The 24,885-nt window shown below is 37.1% G+C and overlaps 2 protein-coding genes across 3 annotated transcripts; one reads left to right on the top strand and one right to left on the bottom strand.

Moving 5' to 3' along the window:
• Positions 1–283: 283 nt before the first annotated feature.
• LOC138327804 (heat shock 70 kDa protein 12B-like) lies at positions 284–18,053 on the bottom strand. Of its 2 annotated transcripts, none has more exons than XM_069274190.1 (5): positions 17,956–18,053; positions 11,618–12,027; positions 4,361–4,582; positions 3,776–3,935; positions 284–2,814 (listed from the first exon to the last, which is right to left on the bottom strand). In XM_069274190.1, the coding sequence occupies exons 2-5, from the start codon at positions 11,993–11,995 to the stop codon at positions 1,748–1,750; spliced, it is 1,827 nt and encodes a 608-aa protein (XP_069130291.1). In that variant the 5' UTR covers positions 11,996–12,027; positions 17,956–18,053; the 3' UTR covers positions 284–1,747. The 2 variants fall into 2 exon arrangements, with proteins under 2 accessions (XP_069130291.1, XP_069130292.1); XM_069274191.1 differs by lacking the exon at positions 17,956–18,053 and adding an exon at positions 17,502–17,533.
• Positions 18,054–18,520: 467 nt separating this feature from the next.
• On the top strand, positions 18,521–23,460 carry LOC138327805 (uncharacterized). The gene is made up of 3 exons (XM_069274192.1): positions 18,521–18,589; positions 20,605–20,898; positions 22,230–23,460. The coding sequence occupies exons 1-3, from the start codon at positions 18,571–18,573 to the stop codon at positions 23,315–23,317; spliced, it is 1,401 nt and encodes a 466-aa protein (XP_069130293.1). The 5' UTR covers positions 18,521–18,570; the 3' UTR covers positions 23,318–23,460.
• The last annotated feature ends 1,425 nt before the right edge of the window (positions 23,461–24,885 follow it).

Here is a 24,885-nt window from a genome sequence, read left to right on the forward strand (position 1 = left end):
TGATGTATACACAACTTTTAAGATACTTTCAGTCTACATCTATGGTTCCTTTAAATCTCTCGACCAAAAGATTTTGTTCTGATTTGGCACAGTAAAATTATGATAAAATCCTAATTACAACTATTAACATTACAAAATATGTTCAGAATATTCCTTTTTTCATTTCTTTAATCATGGTCATTATGTTATTATATTACATATACATAACTCCATTATGAAATACATTTTATAATCACAACCCCATTTAATGGGTATGCCTACTCAAAAGGGTAGATAACTCTTATAGTGCTGTCAAAGGGAGATAATTCTACATCACAAAAGGAATGCAGAGTGATGCTGTAAGTTTTGTCTTCTAATCTTGATTCTTAACTTGTGGTTCAAACACTTTTTAAAATAGCTTAATTGATTAGGCATAATCACTCAATCAAAATATAAATTATAATTAAAAAATAACAAATACATGTAAACATTGAGTGAAAAGACACGTTTAAAAAAATGTAATTTATAACAAGACAATAACAGCGATTGAGATATGAATATATGGACATGAAACTTCAATCAAGTGAACATAAATATCACAGTCTTAAATCAGAACTACAGCATGTAGCTGACACAACAACACACATAATATCAGGTTTTGATGCCTTGTTACCCAACATCAACTCAAATTACACAGTGGATCAAATTACATGTAGAAATGAAATACAATATTATATATTATATGTAAACGAACCTGAGGAGAAAATATTGATTAATAGATTTATTCTAGGAAACAAATTTCAACTGATTCACAATGGAAAATGCAGCATGAAAAACTTTTCAACTCTGATTTATACTGGATGTGTATATGTACATATATTTATTTATACAGAGCAGAAATTGTTCATAGGATTACGACAATTCAATAAACTTCTGGCATAGATTTAAGATGACTGCCCCTCATAGGTATCATATACTTAGCTTGGTTTTAATTCTATTATGCATACACTTGTATCTACTCACTCCGTTTAAAATGACTGTTTTATAAACACCACAGTACATGTGTTGTTCAAATCACACGTGTGTTTCAAGAGATTTACATATACAGTACTAGTGCTGTAAATAATATACTAGTATGTGTACATATTTTAGCAATGATCATCTCCTCATGTTTTTCTCACTACATTAACAGTATTCATAAAATGACCTCTGCCTGAAATTTAATGAAAACAAAGAGTAACAGAGAAGTTATAAATTAATAATATGTTGTCATGGTGACATATACATATTTTCATTTAAAGAATGAAATTTCAAAATTTTAACCAAATAAAACTGTCACTGTAAAAGCCCTTTGTAATGACTCCAGTTTACAAGCTGTAAAAATGTATTAATATACAAGAGACCCACCTGGAGCCATGACAGTCATACCTGACAAATTTCAGCAAAGTTCCCCTTTTGGAGCCCCGTCCCTCTGTCTTCTGATGTAAATACGATATGATTTTCCACTCCCAATGATACTTCACACCTTTGGTTGTAATCCATGGAAGCTTGGAGAAGTAGGATTTTTAAGCAAAAACCAGTTTCCCCTTTTGAAGCCCCAGCCCTCATAATGTCCCTTGAGGTTGGAGCAGCTGCAATGAGGTAATAAAGAAGTTGGCTTTTGGATGAAATAGTCTAGGTTATGCTTGACTCATCGCAAAGGCAAATAACAACATGACCTAAAAACATGCAATTGAAGAGATATGCAGTCCGTGAGATAGGCAGGATTTCACTTCCCTTTCTTTTTTTCAACATTTTCAAGAGCATCTAACTTAACTTTTACGTGTTTTTTGGAGGTCTCGTCCACTCCCTCAAACACCAACTCTGTTTTACCAAAGTGCAGACTGACTGTGACCTTCCTGTCCTTACCACCAGTGGTATCTGGCATCTCCACCAGCATTTTACCTAAGTAGTGACACCCTGTGGTGTACTTAGGATCTTTCTTATCTGTGTAAAATAAGCTGACAGTCATTCCCGTCATGTCCGCAGTCAGAGCATACACTTCTGTCTCGACAGTGTCTCCAACACGTATCAAAGTATCCTTCTCTACCAGCTTATTGAAGACGTGTTGACAGTAGTCTGGACGTTTTTTGTCCCGCATTTGCTCATCATCAAAGTCTTTAAGGAAGAATCTGCTTACCTCTGCACCATAGGTGTATCTGCTGATACGAGCAGACACAATGCCTGGATTATGTCCGTACAAGACAGCTCCCTTCAGCACCGCCAGACCAGAATCTTGGGGAATCACCACTTTCTTGCCTGTGAGAATGGTTTTAACCGCCTCTTGTATTATCTTGCTCTCAGAGAACCCTCCAACCAATATCACATTATGGACTCCCATGGTCTCCTTTTTCTTAAATAATTTGGAAAAATGTTCCTGGATATTTTTCACAGAAGGATCAAAAAACTCCTTAACCTTTGAAACTGGTATCTTGACCCTACCACTTTTTACATTCAGAGTTCCTTTCCTGATGGTGTTCTGCAATTTCTTTGCTGAAGCCTCTTCAACATATTCACTCAAAGCTCCTAAATTTATTTTAATTCCAATGCTGCCTCCGTCTTGGTCAGTTTTCAGTTCTCGTTTCTGTTGCTCGATGGCCCGTTCAAAGTCTAGCTGTTCCGCTTTGCACTCATCAAAGACATCCTTCATCTTGTCTTTACCTACAAGTTGCTCAATGAACTTCCAGAATTCCTGATTGACAGTCATCCCTCCCCATGCTTCACCAGAGGCACACAAAACTTCCTGGATACTGCCATCTGCCATCACTTCTCTCACAGTAAAATCAGCAGTACCCCCTAAAACACACAATCCTTTTAAATAATATTTTGCTGTTAACTGGCATATATTGTGTGTGATTGAATAATAACTTTGGCACATTTCATGAACTTGAAAACACACATAGGTCAAACTTGACCAAGAGATCTAAATTATGAAATTGCAATGCCATGAAAATTGTGTGTAAAAACATGAAATTAAGTCGCCGCGAAAGGAGGTTGGTTTACAGTACAGTATAAATAAATACTATTTATCCTGTACTGTCCCACATATTGACCGATAACTACTGCCGAATAAACTTGTGCTTTTTCTAACTAGACCCATTTTGTTTCAGTGATATATCACACTGAAAAGAATTACGGATACTATTTGTGAATGCGCTGATATATTTCCCACGGCAGTAAAAAGGAGTACACTCTCATTCGGTTTAGTGAATGAATCTTTACCTCTGCATCAAAGAAGCATCTCGCTTCAAGCGAAACCAAGTAAATAACTGTCAATTTGTTTTCGTTTTGAATGCCATAATGGTTGCAGGATAAACAGAATACACGGCTTCTATCTTACAACACAAGTTTTATTTTGGTGCTCCATATGGAAAGCCGAGATGACTCAGCAAAACCTCATCATCTCGGCTTTCCTAAGTCTCGCACCAAAATAAACATTGTATTATAAGATACTGACCATGTATTCTCTATATATATGAAGGTACAAAAATGAAGGATAAGAAATATAATTGCTACAATAAGAAATATCATTCATATATATTTTTGTGTGATGTTTGAATTCTTCATTATCTATATGCAGTATGGTGCAATCATGATCTGATCAACATATGTTGTTTCATCACGATGTTAAGACAAAATTTATATTTAAATATGTGTTGTTATTAAAAATCTACATCCTGAATTAAAAGACATGTAAGAATTTACCTAAAAACTATACACAGTTGTGTTAAGCTGTAAGAATGTGTCCTTGACCTACCTCCAAGGTCAGAAACCATGTACTTTGTTCCAGGATCATACGAGGTGAGAAAGACATCTCCTTCATCCCCAGTTTTTCGTTGGACGGCAATTTCCTTGCAGTAAACTGATGCAGCCTCTGGCTCCAGAGCAAAGAGCAAATGTTCATCCTTTATACCGGCCTTCAAAAGAAAATTTATACATGATCAAGATATCCGGTCTATAATTTAATTTTGCAGTTATTTATTCTGGGTCTCCGATTCTTGTATAGTCCATTATATCTGTTGAATCTAATTTTGTTTTGAATCACAATACTTCAAAAATTGAAAGAAAATAAAAAACAATTCATCCATTTTGTATTTAATTTGCAAAAATAGCAAACAAAGGGCCATAACTCTAGAAGATAAAGTCGTTGCAAAAAGCAATTCATGTAAACACAACTTCATGTCAGGGTATTTAAACCTTCTGAGTGTGAAAAGGAAGAATCGATATCAAAGTGTATGATGTACGTATTATGAATAAGATGGAATAGGACCTTATATATTTTACAAGTAGGAATAACAACTAGGGAGCTATACCCTGTCAAACATAACAGATGTCTAGTTACCTTGACAGCAGCCTCTCTCATGAACTGTTTAGCCGAGTTGTCCCAGATAGCAGGCACCGTCAGTACCCATGTGATGGTGTCGTCTGTTGGCTTCACTGCTGCATGCTTCAGTGAATCCATTAACATATTCTTGAAAAATTTGATAGATTCTGCAAATATTGTGAGGGCGAGGACTTCCTGGCCCTGGTCATCTTTTATCTTTGTGTCTCGTGAAAGTTTCACCTGAAAAACACATCACTGTTGTAAGATGTTTTCTTTCTCAATAATTTTTGCAGTAAATATATCTTAACTAAGAACATTTTAATTTCTTTTCCTTTGTTAGTAATACTGGTAGAACTCAAAGAAGGTTTATTATATAAACTAGAGCTTTGTTTTACTGATTTTATGCCTGAAAATTGGGAAACACATTTTTGTTTGTCTGACATTATCTTATTCACTCCTGAAAATACGTTTTCAACTCTTCTAAATTAAGCTGAAACAGTTAACAATGAAACGATGTAGGGTTACATCAACTTCAATAAAGATCTTGAGGATTTATTCGTTAGAATCTCCAGATAGGCCAAATCCAGTCTAAATATTATCAAGTCTCTAGCTACTCTTTATGCCTCTCAGTTCTTGGCAATATGTCATTCAAAGATTTTAGATTTTTGAATGGAGGTCAAGGTCATTCATTTTAACAAATATGGAAGACATTCGTCCCAACATGTTACAGATGCAATATCAGGTCTCTAGGCTTCTTTATTTTTAAGAAAATGTCCTTAAAAGTTAATGGAGAGACCCGTAGACGATGGAAGGACAACGGACGCCACACCACAGAACAAGCTCACTTGTCCTTTTAAAACCAACAATGTTTGTCTTATACACTAAGTTACTACAAATACCATATTAAAAAAAAACAATAGAATTCTGCAAGACTCCACTATAACTTTTTAAGGACTTGCCCTGTTGTGCAGGTGACCTATACCTACCTGCCCGACTGGAAATTTGACTTGCCCAATAAATTTTGTTGAAAAATAATAACAATTCTGTAATATGCATTTTAGACAGTTATATATATATGTTCTATTCAGATAAGCAATAAACTGTTCCTACTCTTTATTTCCCCTGCACAGGACATGGGTGTCACGGCCCCATCATGCCCCTGGGGGATCAGAGCCAAAATTTATACAAATTTCATGTAAACTTCCCCCAAGATGTTTGTTCAGAATTCCTATACATTTGATCATTTGCAACAAAACTTTTGTTTAAGATAAAAAAAGTCGTTTTATCCTTCAAAAAAAATAAAATTGGGGCCCCTTTGCCCCTCCCCCCCCCGGCATTAAACAGGGATCCCAGGGTCATAAATTATACAATTTACAATTTCAATTTTCCCCATTCCCCACATGTTTGAGGGGCAAACGGAGGTGTTATATTTTTGATTGCCTATCAAATATTCCGCTTAGTTTCAGAGATAGAAGAAGTCTTCTGGAAAATAAAGGATAAATAGCCTAAATTGACCCATTTTAGACCCCGCCCCTCTTTGCCCCCCAGGGGGGAGCCGGCCAGACTACAAATCATATGATATTAAAAGCTATCTGCCAGGCTAATTATTGTTATCCCATGGACTTTTTCCAATGAAAAGTCGCAATGAAATAGCCAAAATTTTTCCCAATTGGACCCCGCCCCCAGCCCCCGGGGTGTCCCCCAGGGTCATTAACAATTTTGAATCCCCCACCAATGACCTTTCTATTGATACCATACAAAAATTATTCCATTACATTGCATGCTTCAGAGACAAAGTAATTTTTAGAAGAATTTTACCTATATTTTTAGCCTAATTGACACCCATTTGACTTTTTGCCCCCTATTGCCATTCAGGCCCCCGGGGGTCAGCCAATCATTTGTACAATTTTGAATCCCCTTACCCTATAAGGATGCTACCATTGCTATTATTGGATGCAATCCCGCTTTAGTTTGCAGAGAAGAAGTCGTTTATATGGAAATTTAGCTCAAATTGACCCCTTTTGACCCCCCAACCCTCAGGCCCCGGGGGGTCAGCCCCATCATTTATACAATTTTGAATCCAAACCCTTATAAGATGTAAACCATTGCCAATATGGTACAATCCCATGCAGAAGTTCAGAGAAAGAAGTCGTTTATATAGGAAATAGCCAAATTTGACCCCTTTTGGCCCCGCCCCACAGCCCCTGGGGGGTCTGCCCCCATCATTTGGGGGTCAATTCAATAAAAATTTTACAATCCCCCCCCTCCCCCAAGGATGCTACCATGTGCAAATATTGGTTACAATCCATGAGAACAGTCAGATTTGTTAGAAAAGCGATTTAAAGGATTTTGGAAATGTACGACGGACACGACGGACGACGTCAGACGACGACGGACGACGGAAACGCGGACGACAGGACGCCGCGGACATGACACTCAGCTCAATGGTCCTTCGGACCAGGTGAGCTAAAATCCCTAAAAATCTGGATTGGCCTGCAATAATACGCTCACCTGGCTTTTTGTAAAAAATTAGTAAGATTGTTTAGAAAAGAATGTTATTTTGCTAAGTAATTTGTCCTTATACCTCAAATTGACCCCTTTGGACCCCTCTTCCTGATCAACGAGGGGGATTAGATGCCCAATCCCTTCATTTGAAATTTTGAATCCCCACAATTGTTAATATGCAAATTAGACAGTTAATAAATATATGTTCTATCAGCTTAAGCAGATAAAAGTCGATTTATTTTAGCCAAATTGACCCTATTGAGCCCCGCCCCTCCTGCCCAAAGGGGTCATATCCGGTCATTTATACAATTCAATTCAAATTCCACACTGATATTCTTTCTGGGCCATTGCATTATATTGCAATCCATGCTATTATATCTAGAAGAATGCAGCGTTTATATGGAAATTTGTTAAATTGATTGAATTTTGTGCCCAATTCAGGGGTCAGAAAGAATTTTGCAAAAGTTGATGTTCCTATTCCGCTAAATTAACAACATTCTACTGGCAAAATTGCACAAATGCATGCATAAAGTAGTTTTGCAGAGAAAGATTACATTAAAACGGCCAAAACTTTTGACCCCGCCCCTCAGGCTGGCCCCCGGGGGGGTCAACAATTAAACAAGTTCTGAATTATCAGTCACAAGGAATGTCATGCCAAATCAATCTTTGTATAAATGCAGAATTTAAGAACAATCGTTTATATGGATTAGCCAAATTTATGACCCTATTTTGACCCCAGCCCCTTAGCCCCCCGGGGGGTCAGCCCCATAATTTGTACAATTTTTTTTACAAGTAAGGATAAACAACTAGGGAGCTATACCCTGAAAAATCCATGATGCTAGTTATATGACAGAATCTCTCATTAAGTTTACCATTGTCCCAGATTAAACCGTCAGTACGCCACCGATGGTGTGTCTGCCCCCGGCTTACTCTGCAGCCAAAATGTCATTAACATTTTTTGTTCATTTGATAGATTCTGCAAATATTGTGAGGCGAACTTCCTGGCCCAAATCTTTTATCTTTGTGTCGATTTAAAATTGGTAGTTTCAACTTCAAAAAAACATCACTTGTTGTTCCTTTTCATCAATATTTTTTTTTGTTTACAAGTGAATCTCAAACCCTAGGAAAATTCAATTTAATTTTTTTTTCACATGTAATATGTAGAACTCAAAGAAGGTTTATATTGATTATATTCTAAATATTTTGTTTTACTGATTTTTTCTGAAAATTGGAAAAACCCCCAAAATTTGTCTGACATAGCTTTAGCTCAGATTTTGTTTCTGAAAATTTGATTTGCCAAATCTTCTAAAAATAAGCTGAAACAAACAATGAAAACGAAGTAGGTTTACATCAACTTCTCAGATCTTGAGGATTTTTTTCGTTAGAATCTTCACATCCAGATAGCCAATTGTGTCAGTCAAAATTTATCAAGTTCTAATTTTGAAAATATGCCTCCAATGTTCTTGGCATTGATCATTCAAAGATTTTCAATACATTTTTGAATCAGGAACAAGTAGTTTTATAGAAAATAGTAGCCAATTGACCTTTTTGGGCATCTATTGCCCCCTCCTGCCCCCGGGGGTGTTAGCAGATCATTTGTACAATTTTCAAATCCCAGTTCTCAACCCTTATAAAGGATTACCATTGCCAATTTTAAGAAAATGTCCTCCAGTTATTGAGAAGAAGAAGACGATAAAGGAAATACGGACAACGGACCCACTTTTCACCACAGAAACAAGTCTCATTTGTCCTTCAGCAGTGAGCTAAAAACCAACAATGTTTGTCTTAAAACATCTAAGTTTACTTCAAATTACCATATTAAAAATACAACAATAGAATTCGGCAAGTCTCACACTATAAATCTTTTGAAGGACCTTGTCCCTGTTGTGAATGTTGACCTTATAACCTACACTGCCCGACTGGAAAATTGATCTTGCCCAATAATTTTTGTATGAAAATAATAACAATTTTCGTGTTAATATGCATTTTAGGACAGTTATATTATAAATGTTCAATTATTCAGGATTAAGCAATAAAAAAATGGTCCTACTGTCCAGTTGGCCTTGTGATAAGGTAGCAGCAGTCCACATAGACATGATGAACTCCCTGACAACTGATTATTTCAAGGTAATTGAATATTACAGAGTTAGCTACCTTGCAGGTATGGTATCGATTGTTATGTCATATTTTTGTGAGCACAATTCAAATCGTTTTTCTCTGAAAAAAGTATGATGTATACGCTCGCAAACACATGACTCTCAACAATCAATCACCTACCCGACAAGGACAGTTTATTCTGTAATATGCAATTACAGAATATCTTATTCTTAGTATGTACACTTTATCAGTGATGATTTACAAGATGATCAGGTGTATAATTATAAACTTTCTACAGGCAAAATCTAAATGTGCACCATAGCGAAAGATCAAATTAAATCAACGGAGATCTTGGGCTCTAAGTTGGCACAACTAACCCATTTTTAACATAGATTATCAGTCACAAGATTGTCATTCAAATATAATTCTTTTATATAATGGTGAATTTTTGATGCATGAACTATAGCAGTTTTGAATAGTTTAACTCCAGACATTTTGTAAAAATCTCACAAACTCAACAGCTTTCAAAACAGCCCAAATTTTTTCAATTTTTTTTTTTTTTTTTTAAATCTGTTTATACTTTTCTAAAATCATACATTTTATACAGAAATGCCTTTAGTTACATTTGTTATAAACTGTAGGGGTGTACCATACATCAGATTATATACAAAATTACGTTAAAATTTGTGTCGATTAGTGAGGTTCAGAATTGATAAGTGAATATTTGCAGATTACAATCATGTTTAAATAAATAAAATTGGTTATAACTTCAGAAAAAATTTCCGTGTTGTTTCCTTTTAAGTACAAATAATAAATTAAAATAATTTTTGCTTTATCAAGTGAAGGAAACAATAATCAATTGTGCCAGTTCATGTATTTAGGGGTCAAACGGAGGTGCTATTGCCATTGCCTATTCAAATATTCCGCTTATTCGAAGCTATATTTCTTCTGGAAAAACCCTAATAAATCTGATGTCAGATAGCTTGATAGCTCAGATTTTTGTTTCAAGGTAATTTGATTTGCGATATCCAACTCTAAATCAACCTAAACAAGAGGCCCAGAGGGCCTGTATCGCTCACCTGGTTTTTTGTTAGTAATTATCACAAGAATCTGACAATTAGAAAAATAAGCAAAATTGTACTCCCAAAGTTTAATTTTTGAAATCACAACCATACAATGATGCAATTGATACCATACACATATGCTATCCAATACATAAGGTTCAGAGACAAAGTAATTTATTATGAAAATAGTAGCCTAAATTGACCTTTTTGACCTCGCATCTATTGCCATTTAAGGCCCCGGGGTCAGCCCTATCATTTGTTACAATTTCAAATCCCAACCCTATAAGGATGCTACCATTGCATTATAAGTGCTCTCTTTCCATTCTTAGTTTGCAGAGAAGAAGTCGTTTATATGGAAATAGCTCTAAATTTGACCCCTTTTGAACCATCCACCCTTTTTCAGGCTCCCAGGGGGGTCAGCCCCATCATTTGCAAAATTTTGAATCCAAACCAATAAGGATGTAACCATTGCATTATGGAGCGCAATCCCATGTTAAGTTGCAGAGAAAAAGTCATTTATATAGGAAATTGACCACTTTTGACCCCGCCCCTCAGGCCCCCGGGGGTCTGCCCTATCATTTGCTCATATTTGGAATCCCCAGCCTACAAGGATGCTACCATTGCATTATTGGTGCTATACCATGCTTAGTTGCAGTAAAGAAGAAGTCATTTATATGGAAATAGCCAAAATTGACCCCTTTTGACCCCGCCCCTCAGGCCCCCCGGGGGTCAGCCCTATCATTTGCACAATTTTGAATCCCCACACTATAAGGTTATGCTTCCATTGCATTAATGGGTGCTATACCATGCTTAGTTTGCAGAGAAGAAGTCATTTATATGGAAATAGCCAAATTGACCACTTTTGACCCCGCCCCTCAGGCCCCCGGGGGGGTCAGCCCTATCATTTGCACAATTTTGAATCCCCACACTATAAGGATGCTTCCATTGCATAATGGGTGCTATACCATGCTTAGTTGCAGAGAAGAAGTCATTTATATGGAAATAGCCAAATTGACCACTTTTGACGACCCCCCCCTCAGGCCCCCTGGGGGGGTCAGCCCCTATCATTTGCACAATTTTGAATCCCCACACTATAAGGATGCTTCCATTGCATAATGGGGTGCTATACCATGCTTAGTTGCAGAGAAGAAGTCATTTATATGTAAAAAAATGAAAAAAAAAAAAAAAAAAGAAAATAGCCAAATTGAACCACTTTTGACCCCGCCCCTCATGCCCCCGGGGGGGTCAGCCCTAAACAATTTTGTCCCCACCCTATAAGGATGCTAACCATTGCATTATGGGTGCTATACCATACTTAGGTTTCAGAGAAGAAGTCGTTTTATATGGAAATAAGCAAATTGATGTCACTACAAAATTTCCACCTCAGCCCCCATTTGTCGGGCAAGTCCCAAATTTTATTGAAATCCGACGCAGCCGGGCTTATGGAGAAGAAGTCCGATTGTTCAGCACAATCCACCTGCCCAATCTGGGCAAGTCAGCAGCACATACATGGATGACCTGCCCGTCAGCAGGTCTGACCTGCTGGGGCAGTCAGACAATGGTTAATGTCAAGCCCTGAATTCTAAGATAAAATTCTAATTAGAATTACCTTTGGTTTGTGAAGATTCATCTTGAAGTGTTTGAAGTAATGCCAGCCATAGTGAGCATCATCATCCACCATCCTAGAATATGATTCCTCTGCTTCAAATCCAAAAGCTTCAAATTCTTTATCTGGCGTTAACAGCAGTGTTGTTGGCATTTTTAAAGATGCAAGTGAATTAGTGCCTCCTGAATTCCATTTGTGGCAATGAATTTTCATCTTATCGGTTTCATAATCATGTTTAAAAGAATGTGCAACACCTGAATAAGTTGTTCCAAAATCAATGGCAGCTACCATATAAGGTTCAAGTTTGCCTCCAGTGATGTTGCTTGAACTTTGTCCAGCCTCCTCTTCATCATCAGAATAAGCAACTGTATTACTGGCCATCGTGAGAATCCGGTGGTTACTAGGTTACCAACCTGTTAAAAAAGACAAAAATATCCAGTTATTAATTGGTGATCAATATCAAATAACAAATATAACATTGCTATATCATAATATACAAGGACATAGTCATTCAGATCCCCCGCCAATGGAGATATCAAAGCTGAAGTAAGTTTGATTGTGGAGACTTATGTGTATGAAAAAAAAACCAGGAAAAAGTGCAAAAAATGAAAACCTAAAAATAGCAAAAGGTACTACTAGACCATAAAATGAATGTGTCTATGAAGTGGAAATATCTCTGCTGGTTTTAGAGTTATGCTCTAGAAATGAACCTGCTACAAAAATATGATATTTTCAGCAATGTTTCTATGGTTACAGAAAAAAGCAAAAGGCACTACTAGACCATAAGAACAATGTGTCTATGAAGTTTCATGGAAATATCGCTGCTGGTTTTAGAGTTGTGCTCCGGAAACGATTCTTACACAAAAATCTGCCATTTTCAGCAATGTTTCCATGGTTACAGAAAAAAGTACAAAAGTGAAAACCTTAAAATAGCAAAAGGCACTACTAGACCATAAGATTAATGTGCCTATGGAGTTCCGTGCATATATCTCAACCGGTTTTCCAGTTATGCTGCGGAAACGAACCTTGTACAAAAATATGATATTTTCAGCAATGTTTCCATGGTTATGGAAAAAGTGCAAAAAACAAAAAACCTAAAAATAGCAAAAGGCACTACTAGACCATAAGAACAATGTGTCTATGAAGTTTCATGGAAATATCTCTGCTGGTTTTAGAGTTGTGCTCCGGAAACGATTCTTACACAAAAATCTGCCATTTTCAGCAATGTTTCCATGGTTACGGAAAAAATGCAAAAAATGAAAACCTAAAAATAGCAAAAGGCACAATTAGACCATAAGAGCAATGTGTGTATGAAGTTTCGTGGAAATCTCTCTACTGGTTTTAGAGTTATGCTCCGGAAACCATTCGTACGGACGGACAAACGGACAGACGGACGGATGGACGGACGGACGGAACTCATTTGTATATCCCCCGCCAACTTCGTTGGGCGGGGGATAATAATGCATTATAGCTTTCTCTTTCTATCTCTATTTAAGTATACATGTCTTACACTGGTCTTTTTTCAGAGGACTCCACATAATCGAATAACGGTTATTCGAATATTTCGGTTATTTGTATAAAATTCTGCGGTCCCGATTTTTTCCTTCTCTATCTTTGTTTTTCAACTCTGTGTATTTGCATAGACTTTTACATGACCTCCGGTTATTCAAATAAAATATTTGGGAAATTCTAAAAACAAAATTGAATATTTTTCAATATTTTTAGCGAAATTCGCCAATATATGTTTCAAGATACTTCGATATTTTCTTCTGGAAAATGACTTATTCAAATAAGCGGAATCCTCTGTATACAATTGAAACGTATTTATAAAAAAAATATTTATCATGGCTTTGTGGCTATAAGGTAACAGTTTTATTCCCTGTCAAGGTTCCTATAATATACTTGTATATGTGATATGTTTATTATAATATAATTATGTTTTGATAATAACAAAGTAATATATAGTCACCAGAGGTTCGTAAAAACCATGTTTTACTGAAAATGCATACATGGAATTTATCAAACGAGTTCAATAATTTGTCAAAGGCTTGTGGCATATCAAATTATTAACGAGTTTGATAAATGTCATATCGCATAGTCACGAGTGTAAGATTTTATCTATCACATAACTTTTAATAATAGAAATATACGTAAAACTTAAGATTTCGTCTTTATATAAAACAGTAGAAATCTGGCTTGGATGTGACATTTCCGTCTACTGAGACAATCATGTGACGTCATATATAGATTATGACGTCAAAACTACCTGTGACATCACAATAGTATTATTACACATGTGTCTTACGACATTAATAACATGGCCGTATGACATGACTGGACGGGCTAGTTATGTGATAAACTTTATTTTTTGATGACCTCTATACTGTTTTTAAAGTTGTATGGTCTATCACTTTCGCTCTTTTTGTCATAGTAAAAACTTTTTAAGTGCTATACTACAGTGGCTAATTTGTGCCATTTCGTCTTTTCGCCCCGAAAAGACGAGAAGGGCGAAAAGACGAGAATTAAGAAACCTTAATTTTCGTCTTTTCGTCTCTTCGCCCCGAAAAGCTTTTCGCGGCGAAAAGAAGAAAAGACGAAAAGTCAAACACGAAAAGACGAAAGTGATACACCCTAATTAGCGACTTTGATTCTCGTCTTTTCACCTTCAAAATTCTCGTCTTTTCGTCTTTTCGCCCCGAAAAAAAGACGAAATTTAACAAACCTTAATTTTCGTCTTTGCGAAAAGACGAAAATTAATAAACCTTAAATTTCGTCTTTTCGTCTTTTTGGGGCGAAAAGACGAAAATTTAACAAACCTTAATTTTTGTCTTTTCGTCTTTTCGCCCCAAAAAGACGAAAATTAACAAACCTTAATTTTCGTCTTTTCGTCTTTTAGCCCCGAAAAGACTAAAAATAACAAACCTTAAATTTCGTCTTTTCGTCTCATCGACCAGAAAAGACGAAAATTAACAAACCTTAATTTTCGTCTTTTCGTCTTTTCGCCTTCCGGTCCGGTGTGGAAGTCATTTTGAAATCTTTTTATCTTAATATTGACTTAATTGTTCAATATCAAGGGCGTAGGAAGGGGGGGGGCAGGGGGGGCAACTGCCCCCCCGTTCCCCAGGACGGGGGGGCAAACATGTCTTTTTGCCCCCCCATTTTCGCCGACTGAAATTTTCTAAAAATGCTTATTTGAAAGAAAAAAGGGTCCTCCTACACATTTTTCGTACTTCATTCTAGAAAATTTTCCGCTGCGCGGCGCATTTCCTAAAACGTTCAAGCACATAATGTCAAACCTTAAATAGTGAAAATTCAATACACACAAACTAGACTAAAAATGTCCATCAAGGGATTCTATGTGCTATTTAAAAAAATGTCTCTTAAAAGATCAATTTGTTTATATGTCTTAGCGAGACAATTAATTCATATGGAAGCATCAAAGAAGTTTATGATAACACTGTGTACAAGGATTAAATTTAGTGATATATGAAAAATGAACATAAAGCATATATTATATAGGTTTGGGAGTTGAATTAATCTCCTCCTGTAGTGTGGCGGGGGGGGGGGGGGGGTTTACAAAATATTGAGGACCTTTGCCCCCCCATGACGTTTTCATCTTCCTACGCCACTGAATATGGAAGCATCAAAGAAGTTTATGATAACATCGATTTATTATATTGATAGTATTACAAGTTCCTTCATCAATAACTAAGATTAGTAGTTTTAAAACAGAAGTCAACATGTTTGTTTACAGCAGTTACGTAGATTTCTCACACGTGGCATATGCCACGTGCCACTAACAGATTCATCATTCCGCAAATCCTTAAGCGTAATTGATACATTTTCTAAAATTCATTAATATCTTATTTTTTGTGTTCTAATCGCCCTCTTTAGCAATTACGCTTATCAAAACATTGCCGTGTATATTTAGGACCATAATGAACTTAAGATGCTAAACAAGCACTTAGAGGAGTTGCCTCCCCTACACAACTTCAAAAAAAAAAGTTGTCGGCAGGTAATATTTGAAAGCGTTTGAACCACAGATAAACTTGTTAAAAAATTAATTTATGAAAGACAACTCATGAAGACTTTGAGTTTAAAGGAAGGACTTGTACCAAGAAATTGCTCAAATATAGTTAATTAGAACAGTCAATCAGTAGGTACAATGTACTGTGTATTATTTGAAAAGACATTTTGACTACATACATGACATGGTCTTCATCATAATTGTACATTAGAAATTACATTATAATCTTCGTCGTATATGATAGATGACAAAGTATATCGGTAATTTGTATTTTTTCGGGGCGAAAAGGCGAAAAGACGAAAATTAAGGTTTGTTAATTTAGAAAATTTTGAAAAGACGAAAAGATGAAAAGACAAGATTTTTGAAGGCGAAAGGACGAAAACTAAAGGCGCTAATTAGCATGCTTCACTTTCGTCTTTTCGTGTTTGAATTTTCGTCTTTAAGTCTTTTCGCCGCGAAAAGACGAAATTTAAATTTGTTAATTTTCGTCTTTTCGGGGCGAAAAGACAAAAAGACGAGAATTAGGGTTTGTTAATTTTCGTCTTTTCTGGGCGAAAAGACAAAAAGACCAGAATTAGGGTTTGTTAATTTTCGTCTTTTCTGGGCGAAAAGACGAAAAGACGAAAATTAAGGTTTGTTAATTTTCGTCTTTTCGGGGTGAAAAGACGAAAAGACGAAAATTAAGGTTTGTTAATTTTCGTCTTTTCGGGACGAAAAGACGAAAAGATGAAAAGACAAGATTTTTGAAGGCGAAAGAACGAAAATTAAAGGCGCTTATTAGCATTCTTCACTTTCGTCTTTTCGTGTTTGACTTTTCGTCTTTTCGCCGCGAAAACAAAAACAAGAGAATTAAGATATTCAATTTTCGTCTTTTCGGGACGAAAAGACGAAATGGCATAAATCAGCCACTGTACTATACACATTTTTCTCCGTCTGTCCGAGGTTTAAACTTTCTACTTTTACCACTTTTATAAAGTTGCAGCACAGGAAGTATTTTTAATTATAAAAGTAAAAAATCTTTTTAACGTGTACACGTTTAAAATAGCTCGGAAATACCCGAACTGTTCCGATCTATTCCAATCTGTACCGGTATTGCCGATATTGAGCACGTGATATGGCTTGGGAGGTTCCGATCTATAAGGGTATTGCTGATGTCTGTCACGTGATGCAACTCGGCTTTCCGATATTAGCCGAAAGTTTGAAACATGGCGTTGACTGTGGCGGTTCTTTCAAAACGTGTGATATTTCATGCCACATTTACCACTATGTCAATAGTATATTGGTGTTTTCATGGATCTGAACCATCTTATATTAGCATTCATATTCACACATTGTATGTTTTATGAGAGTTTTTGATGGTGAAATTTACAAGAAATACAACTTTAAAACTATGAAACATTCATGTTAATTACTATTTGTTGTCATAATTTCATTATGATTTTGCTATTTGAAATACAGTACCTAGCTAAAGTAGCTATAACCAAAGGAATTTGACATTCTGTCAATAATATGTAGTATACATATATAAAAAATACTCCTGTTTTTATATAGTATATAGGGTATTTTTTATATATGTATACTATACTATATATATTGACAGAATGTCAACTCCTGTGCTATAACCAAGATATATCCTTGAAATAATGTATGGTCTACAGATACATGTACAACATAGACAAAAATAACAGTGTATGTGTATTAGCAGCAATTGTAAACCAACAAATCAAAATACCAATTAAAAACAACACTTATATAAAATAAATGTAGGAGACCAACACTTAACATGTATACATATACCCTAAAACACTGAAAATAATTAATGTGATTCCTTCAAAACTAAACATTCCAGTAAAGTACAACCGTTCAGTTTCCTTCCTTGGTGCTAAAAGAATGTATTACCCTTATCATAGTTCTGTAAAAGACTATATAATGCGTAGTTGGGAAATACAGTGTTACATACATGTAAAACGAAAGTAAAGTCATATTTTTTTGTGGAGAGTCCCAGTTATTTCGCAACATTTTAAAGTCTAGTTTATAGAACTATAAAAATGAAAATTCTCGTTTTAAAGGATATAAAGTAACAAAACCCACATTTAATTTATAACTAGCGTTCGGTAAATGAGAGTAACAGATTGAAGTTTGCATCTGCTTTCAATTTGGTTTCGCTTTACCTTTTAACTGTTGATTGCTAAGATATCGATAAATAGTTTGTGTTATTTTCGTTCAACGACCAATTTTTAGTATCATCCAAATAAATCCCCACCAAACGACTATTAGAGAACAAGATAGACAAGATAATCAGGTAAATAATTACCTTCTTTTCCCAATCCTTCTTTGTACGCTCGCACACTCCGGTTGTACGCGTATAGTACGTGAGTGTTGCTGGGTTTTAAAGTATTGTAAGAAAATAAACGGAATCCGGAAAGAGTCAATCCGGATTTGACTGAGTGAACTCAAAATTATTTGCCAATTAGCTGGAATAAATAGGGCAAGATTATCAGTATATCAACGACAAAAATAATTGAATTAATAGGTTAAGCGTTAAATAATCAATAAAGTACAGTAAACCAGCTTCATGGCAATAATTAATTAAAAGCCAGCGTTTTCATGCTTATAAGATTATATAACATTTTTTCATAGCAAGTTACTTGCGCGGTTTATTGTTAAAACTTTTCATTTAGTAGTTGATACGTTTCCGGGCAAATTCTTTTCTAAAATTATAATTATATGACAGCGGCATACTTTTAAATATTTAATCGCATGCGATTATACGGGGCCCAATTAGCAGTTATTAATTCTACCATCTATCCATCTGTATTAACATTTTCAATCTTTGACTATCGCGATGGTACACCTACATGTACATACTGATAAGAGATCATACATTCACACAACATATCAGATAAAGTTCTGTCGCCATTCCGTGGCCATGGCGCGACAAAAGTCAGGTAATCTGTGTTTTTGAGAATTATCGATTTTTTTTTATTTTGGGAATTCATGCATTGCTTAAATATAGGTTATTACTGTAGATGTACGTATTTTTGCCAAATGAAATTTTAGCGCAAATTCTACGTTGAACAAGGAATTTATGATTATGATATCGTGTTAACGATGTCAAAGTCAATTATAACTACATGTGTATCTGTCTGTGTTTTGTGAACTACATTTAACGGTAAAATATTTTATATAGTATATATTGTATAATATGTGTACATGTATAGCAATGCAATATCAATATGTGTGATAGTCGTCGCCTACTGCATGGTTTCGAAGCAGAGAAGATATGATAGTATAAGGGATTTTTAACCTTTTTTATATAAACAGCCAATGTACATAAAATATCAGTTCCGATTATTGTTTTTGCTACACAGTGGAGTGGTCCGACGTACTGTAGGAAACTACACACTAGTGTAGTAATTGTACATGTTGTAAGTGAACATTATATACTGTATTGCGATTTGGAGATTGTTTGTAGACAGAATAAAAGCATGAGGTTTAGAGATGATATGAATGCCGTACAGCCACTACATATAGAGGTCTATACGGGAGCGAACTCGTGTCCTTTGATACTGACTATGTCAAATACAATCTCAGATTGCGTCAAATATACACTACAGTGGTAATCTTTTTATCGCTTTTTGTGCCATAACTTTTACATCTGCATGGTTGTACCTATTGCCTTTGTCCTACTCAGAAGACTTCTATCCTGTATGCACTCGCTCTTTGCTCCTCGTTGTGCTAGTCGGCTTTCTTATCTGTCATTGTCATATTACAATATTGTCCCATTTCTTGACACACATGCAAAGACAACTTAGCCTTGCTAAAAAGCTATACGTCTGAGTGGGTTGATTGGCTGTAATGTTAGCTAAGGCCAATCAAGGATGGCCTCCTATGTATACAATGTGTTACGTGTAAGTTTTGGGAGGCGACAGTATATTCGTGTTGTATCGCTTTGTAATAGAAATATCCTTGCCCATTTTATAGTGCTATTTCAATAAGCATGTTGCCAAAGACACAAAGCAACACATCCCACCCAGTCACATTATACTGAAAACGGGCAAACCAGTCGTCTCACCCCATAATGGTGAGAGCAAAGCAGCAGAAAATGCTACTTTTATAGACTATGTCTAGGTCACGGGACAATTCAAGAAAATATTAAAGTGAACAGTCGGGCAAGGATGGCTAAAGTCGGTAAAAATGGTGTGAATGTATCCAGTTTAATTTCTTATGAAATAGAAAAATAAAATCTCTCGCCAAAATCTGTCTGCGTACGAAGAAATTAATTTAAAGTATAGGAATCCTAAAACGTCCTCCCGGCTGACTATGTCCGTGGTTACATTTACACGCAGCCTCGCTTTCAATGCTTTCAACTTTCCTTTACTTTAATGGTCAGAACTGGGAAACGTAAGCAGAACTTGGCCGTCGTATTAATATGTGAGAACTTTTGGAAGGCCAATGAACGCATTTAGACTGGTTTTCTTTGCCCGACTATTCACTTTAAATCAATTCCAAACAGAAATATGTTATAAGGTTATCTTTCTTTCTATTGCCTTTTATTCAGGTTCGCGGAAATCAGTAGTTTGGTAGAGATTATAGCGACATTAAATCTCCTGCGATTAAAATCATCTATACAGTATTTCGATTAAGTAGTTAATCATTGATAAAAGTGCTGAAAGTCAAGACGTTAACAAGTCGCATGACAAACACGTTCGACGCAAGACTTATCTTTTGGCAACTTTTGACAAGGGGTTTCAGTTCGACTTCAAGAGAAGTATCGTAATGAATACCTTTGGCTACCGAAGTTGATCTTTGTGCGAATTATATATTTCTGCAGTTATTTAATTTATTTAAGTAGTCAAACTAATATTGGCGGCGGTATAAAAACAAGTTAGGTTGCTACCCCTAACACTCTCCTGATCTTTCTCTGTTGATAATATTATTTAAACATTATTTATTTTCACAGATTGTCTCCTCCTCGTGTTGCTATTATGTATCGAGCAGACGACAAGCATGTCGGGATACATGCAGGGGTGGTTGACGACAGGGGACCACCATAACCTGTTACGCCAGCTGCCCAGGGTTTACCCTAGCACGGGAGGCGGGCGAGGAGTCCACATCAACATTGATAAGAACAGACGATACCAGACTATGGAAGGATTCGGTGCAGCGCTCACGAGCTCGGCTGCCTACGTCATCCATAACAGTCCTGAATACGACGAAATCATCAACGAGCTGTTCAGTCCTTATTCTGGAATTGGTACTTAAGTCCCTTTCACGCATTCAAGGATGAGGCGCCGGATTAACACGGGCCATCAATCCGGGACAATCCGCCATCACCGTGTTAGGGCCGTGTATTCATCCAGCGATATCCGGGACCGTTCAGCATGGCAACGCTGGCCCGGGAGAAAAATTAAACATTCGCCGGACCTACACGGATAGAAATTGTCCGCACCGATTCATGTACGATCCGTGTATCTCCGTGTAACATCCGAGATGTATGTGTAGGAACCGAAGTATCCTTTTTGGTTCCGAAGTATCCTTATTAGTTCCGGGCCATCCGTAACGTTATACGAATTTTTCCTTCGGAAGAACACTGGTAGACTATCTGCGGATTGCACACCGAGTGTGCCCGGAAGCTTTGTGGACCTAAAACGTATTGAAATTTTCCGTGAATATCCGTATCAACACCGGGTTCCTCCGTGAAATAATCGTGTAGGTCTAGCCCGGCACAAACTGTTCGTGTCGGCTTCGTATCACGACCGCGTTAACACCGGCATCATGACGTAATACAATCTCTCCCAGGGTGCATTGCGGTCCCCACAATCATGATGGACCGCTTGAACTCTGGGAGAGAGCCCCGGAACGCCGGATGTTCCCCGATGATCAAAATTTCCAATCCATGGTTATCCGGCGCCTCATCCTTGAATGTGTGAAAGGGACTTTAACGATGCTACGTCACGTTTGCTCTCTGCACCTTTATACATTGTAGCTACAGTTAGAGCGATACATTCGAAGACATGGAACCAGGTAGCTGGTGTTTTTATTTTAAGCATTGATTGAGAAGCGATGCCAGTGACCAAATAAGTCGTTAGCGGTTTCAAATATATTGAAAAGGTGCAAAGGGCAAAACCAAACGCAATGTATTCGTGTTCGATCGTTAGGTGAAACATGTAAGATTTATTTATTTCCTAAAGCAGGACCGAAATATTCGAATACCATTCTAATAAGAGACTTTTTGGCATTCTTTCCAATACCAGTACAACAAGTATTCAATATTGCACCCGAAGAGAGTAACATATATAAGGTGCACACATAGTTGTCAGTTTCAGAGCTCGTACAGCTTGATGCAATAGAGGTAAATAGTTATTTATCTCCACAACGCAGCTAGTTTTTTCTAAAATTTATCTTCGGTTACCGGAATCTGACCTTTTCATCGTTTTTGAATGATTTTTCTTTACTCCGTACGTTGATCTTCGTCTAAGAATGATATTGTTTCATCACTAGACCATTTAAATTACGGCTTTGAAATGTTTAGATGTTTCATACACTTATCTCATTAGATATGTGTAATGCCGATTCTGTTTGCAGGTATCAGTTACATTCGCCTGCCGATGGGAGCCTCTGATATCCAGGCGGAGGCACCTTATACCTACGCCGACACGCCTTGGGACTTCAATCTCGACCACTTCAGCATAGACAAGGATCGGCACTTCATCATTCCAGTCATCAAAAAAGCGCTTAGGGTCAATCCAACCTTGAAGATAATGGGAACACCCTGGACCGCCCCGGCGTGGATGAAAACCAGCAACAAACTTCAGGGCGGTCAACTGAAGTGGGACGCTAATATCAACGAAGCTTACGCTAAGTACTTCGTGAAGTTCATACAGGAATACCAAAGGGAGGGAATCGACATCACAGCCGTCACGGTCCAGAACGAGCCCCTCAATGGAAACGACCAGTACCCTACCATGGAAATGTCGTGGCAACAAGAGAGCGAGTTCGTAAAGCATCACTTGGGTCCCGCATTCCGATCAAACAACATTCAGACAAAGATCCTTTTATATGACCACAACTGGGACAACACTGATTATGCCAATAACATTCTAAATGACCATGAAACAAGTCAGTTCGTCTCGGGAGTGGCATGGCATTGCTATGGCGGAGACAAGAGCGCCCCTAACAAGGTACATAACAGCCACCCAAATGTCGACATGTACTTCTCCGAGTGTTCTGGCGGTACCTGGGCTGCTGACTTCAGCGGCAACTTGATGTGGAACGCCGAGACCTTGTTCATCGGTCAGCCTCGCGCATGGACAAAAACGGTCTTGCTGTGGAATCTTGCACTGGACGAGAACCACGGTCCACACGTGCAGACGAACGGCGGCTGCAAGACATGTCGGGGTGCGCTCACGGTGCACACACACGGAGGATACACCAAGGAAGTGGAGTTCTACCTTATTGCACATCTCAGTAAGTTTGTCAAACCTGGTGCGGTCCGGATTGATTCAAACACTGGTCAAAACATCAATACCGTGGCGTTCCAAAATTCAGATGGCTCAGTGGCTATTCTTGTGCAGAATTCTGGATCGAATTCCCAGGATGTAACGATTCAAGTGGATAACAATAACTATATCTACAATATGCCTGGCCACGCCATCGCCACATTTCAACTCTAACTCGCACAGTCGCAACTTAACAGAAATACTAACCCACAGACATAACCCTTCTATGTTTTGAGATTATAATAATTTCCGTTTAATGTTGTTTACTGTCTTCAATAAACGTTTTGGTCTGCATGGATGGCCATTTATCAAACCGATTCGGTCTTTTCGTTCATCTGAGTTTGAAGATATAAAAGTGAAAGAAACGAGTCATTTTTGGTATCACAGAACTACTCGTTTCACGATGTCCGACATTTTTTCTGGCATTTTAGACACAGAAGTTGCGTCAGATGTCAAATGTGCAACTGCAATCCTGCAAACGGCGAATGGACGATGAAGAGCGTTTGTTTCTTGTCCGGTAGATCCGTAACTGTTCGCCCCTGGAATGTACTTCAGTTTGTTTGGTTTAGACACGGCGTCCAGTGATAACTTTATGTTGTAGATGTGAAGTTCTTTAAATTTTGGCTGGTTCGGATAAGTCTTTTCTCATGTTCCTCTATCACACCCTGACGTTCCCTTACTTGGGATGTCCAATATCTCCTTGTCTACTGACGACGAGTCTCTTTACTTGTTCACAGGATCACTTTTCACGTTTCCATATATTCTCTGCTAATGTTTTAAATTCGTTTTTGTTTGTCAAGTAGAATATCTTGGCTTGTGCATCCCTCCGTGGACTCGCTTGAAGCAAATATCTAGAAAACGTTTTCTTAGTGTTTGTAAATCCAACATTATATCTGTTTCTGTTAGCGTATTATAGATCTTCAGACATCAATTTAGCTGCAGGGATTTGAATTCTAGTATGGCAACTCAATCGATGTCCGCTTTAACTCTTGCTTGTAATAATTGTAATAATGCTGAACGTAATCATGGCAACCGTCTCATTAACATATAGTTGCAATAAGAAATAAGTGGCATATGCCTTGCATAAATGATATCTTAAAGAGTGATGCTTCTTGTTGATAGTTGAAGGCGTTCTATAGTTTGAATCACAATATAACCGTAATATTGTTCTATAGCGTATTTCCAATGTGTTCTGAATATTGAATTTCCTGTTTTCGAAATATGTACTTTACTCTGTTGCTTGGTCTTCTTTGTGAAGCATCGCACATAATGTTTATTGAAGAGATGTCCTGTTTGGTTTGGTGTCCTATCAACGGTCAGTTGAGGGTGTGTAAGGTTTATCGGTATTTTTGATGATGACTGTAACAGTTACTTCTTTCCCTTCTCGACTGAAAATGTCCCGGTTTTCTTACGATCTTCCTCTTTTACCTGAGAGTATCACTGTCAATGTTATCCATGAAGTGGCATATATGGGTCCATGTCCAATACAAAACGCCATATTCTTAGCTTGATTTATTAGACCAATTTGGCAAACCAAACTTGTTCTCAACGTAACGAATTTAAAGTGGTAAAATTAAAGTGAATAATCGGGCAAAGAAAGTGATAAAGTCGGTAAAATGGTATACATATATCCAGTATAATTTCTTATGAAATAGGAAAATGAAACTTTCCATCAAAATTGGTCTGTATGCGAAGAAATTAATTTATATTATAGGAATCCTAAAACGTTCCCCCGGCTGGCT

Source organism: Argopecten irradians, chromosome 7, assembly GCF_041381155.1.
Source record: "Argopecten irradians isolate NY chromosome 7, Ai_NY, whole genome shotgun sequence".
NCBI lineage: Eukaryota > Metazoa > Mollusca > Bivalvia > Pectinida > Pectinidae > Argopecten > Argopecten irradians.

What these genes read in the sequence shown, in the direction of transcription:
- LOC138327805 (XM_069274192.1), top strand. An exon ending in CAGTCCTTATTCTGGAATTG is followed by an intron (nt 20,899 to 22,229) that starts GTACTTAAGTCC and finishes TTCTGTTTGCAG; the next exon opens with GTATCAGTTACATTCGCCTG.
- LOC138327804 (XM_069274190.1), bottom strand. Translation starts at nt 11,995, where the DNA reads ATGGCCAGTAATACAGTTGCTTATTCTGATGATGAAGAGGAGGCTGGA. An exon ending in TGAATCTTCACAAACCAAAG is followed by an intron (nt 4,583 to 11,617) that starts GTAATTCTAATT and finishes TGTGTTTTTCAG; the next exon opens with GTGAAACTTTCACGAGACAC. An exon ending in TGAGAGAGGCTGCTGTCAAG is followed by an intron (nt 3,936 to 4,360) that starts GTAACTAGACAT and finishes TTTCTTTTGAAG; the next exon opens with GCCGGTATAAAGGATGAACA.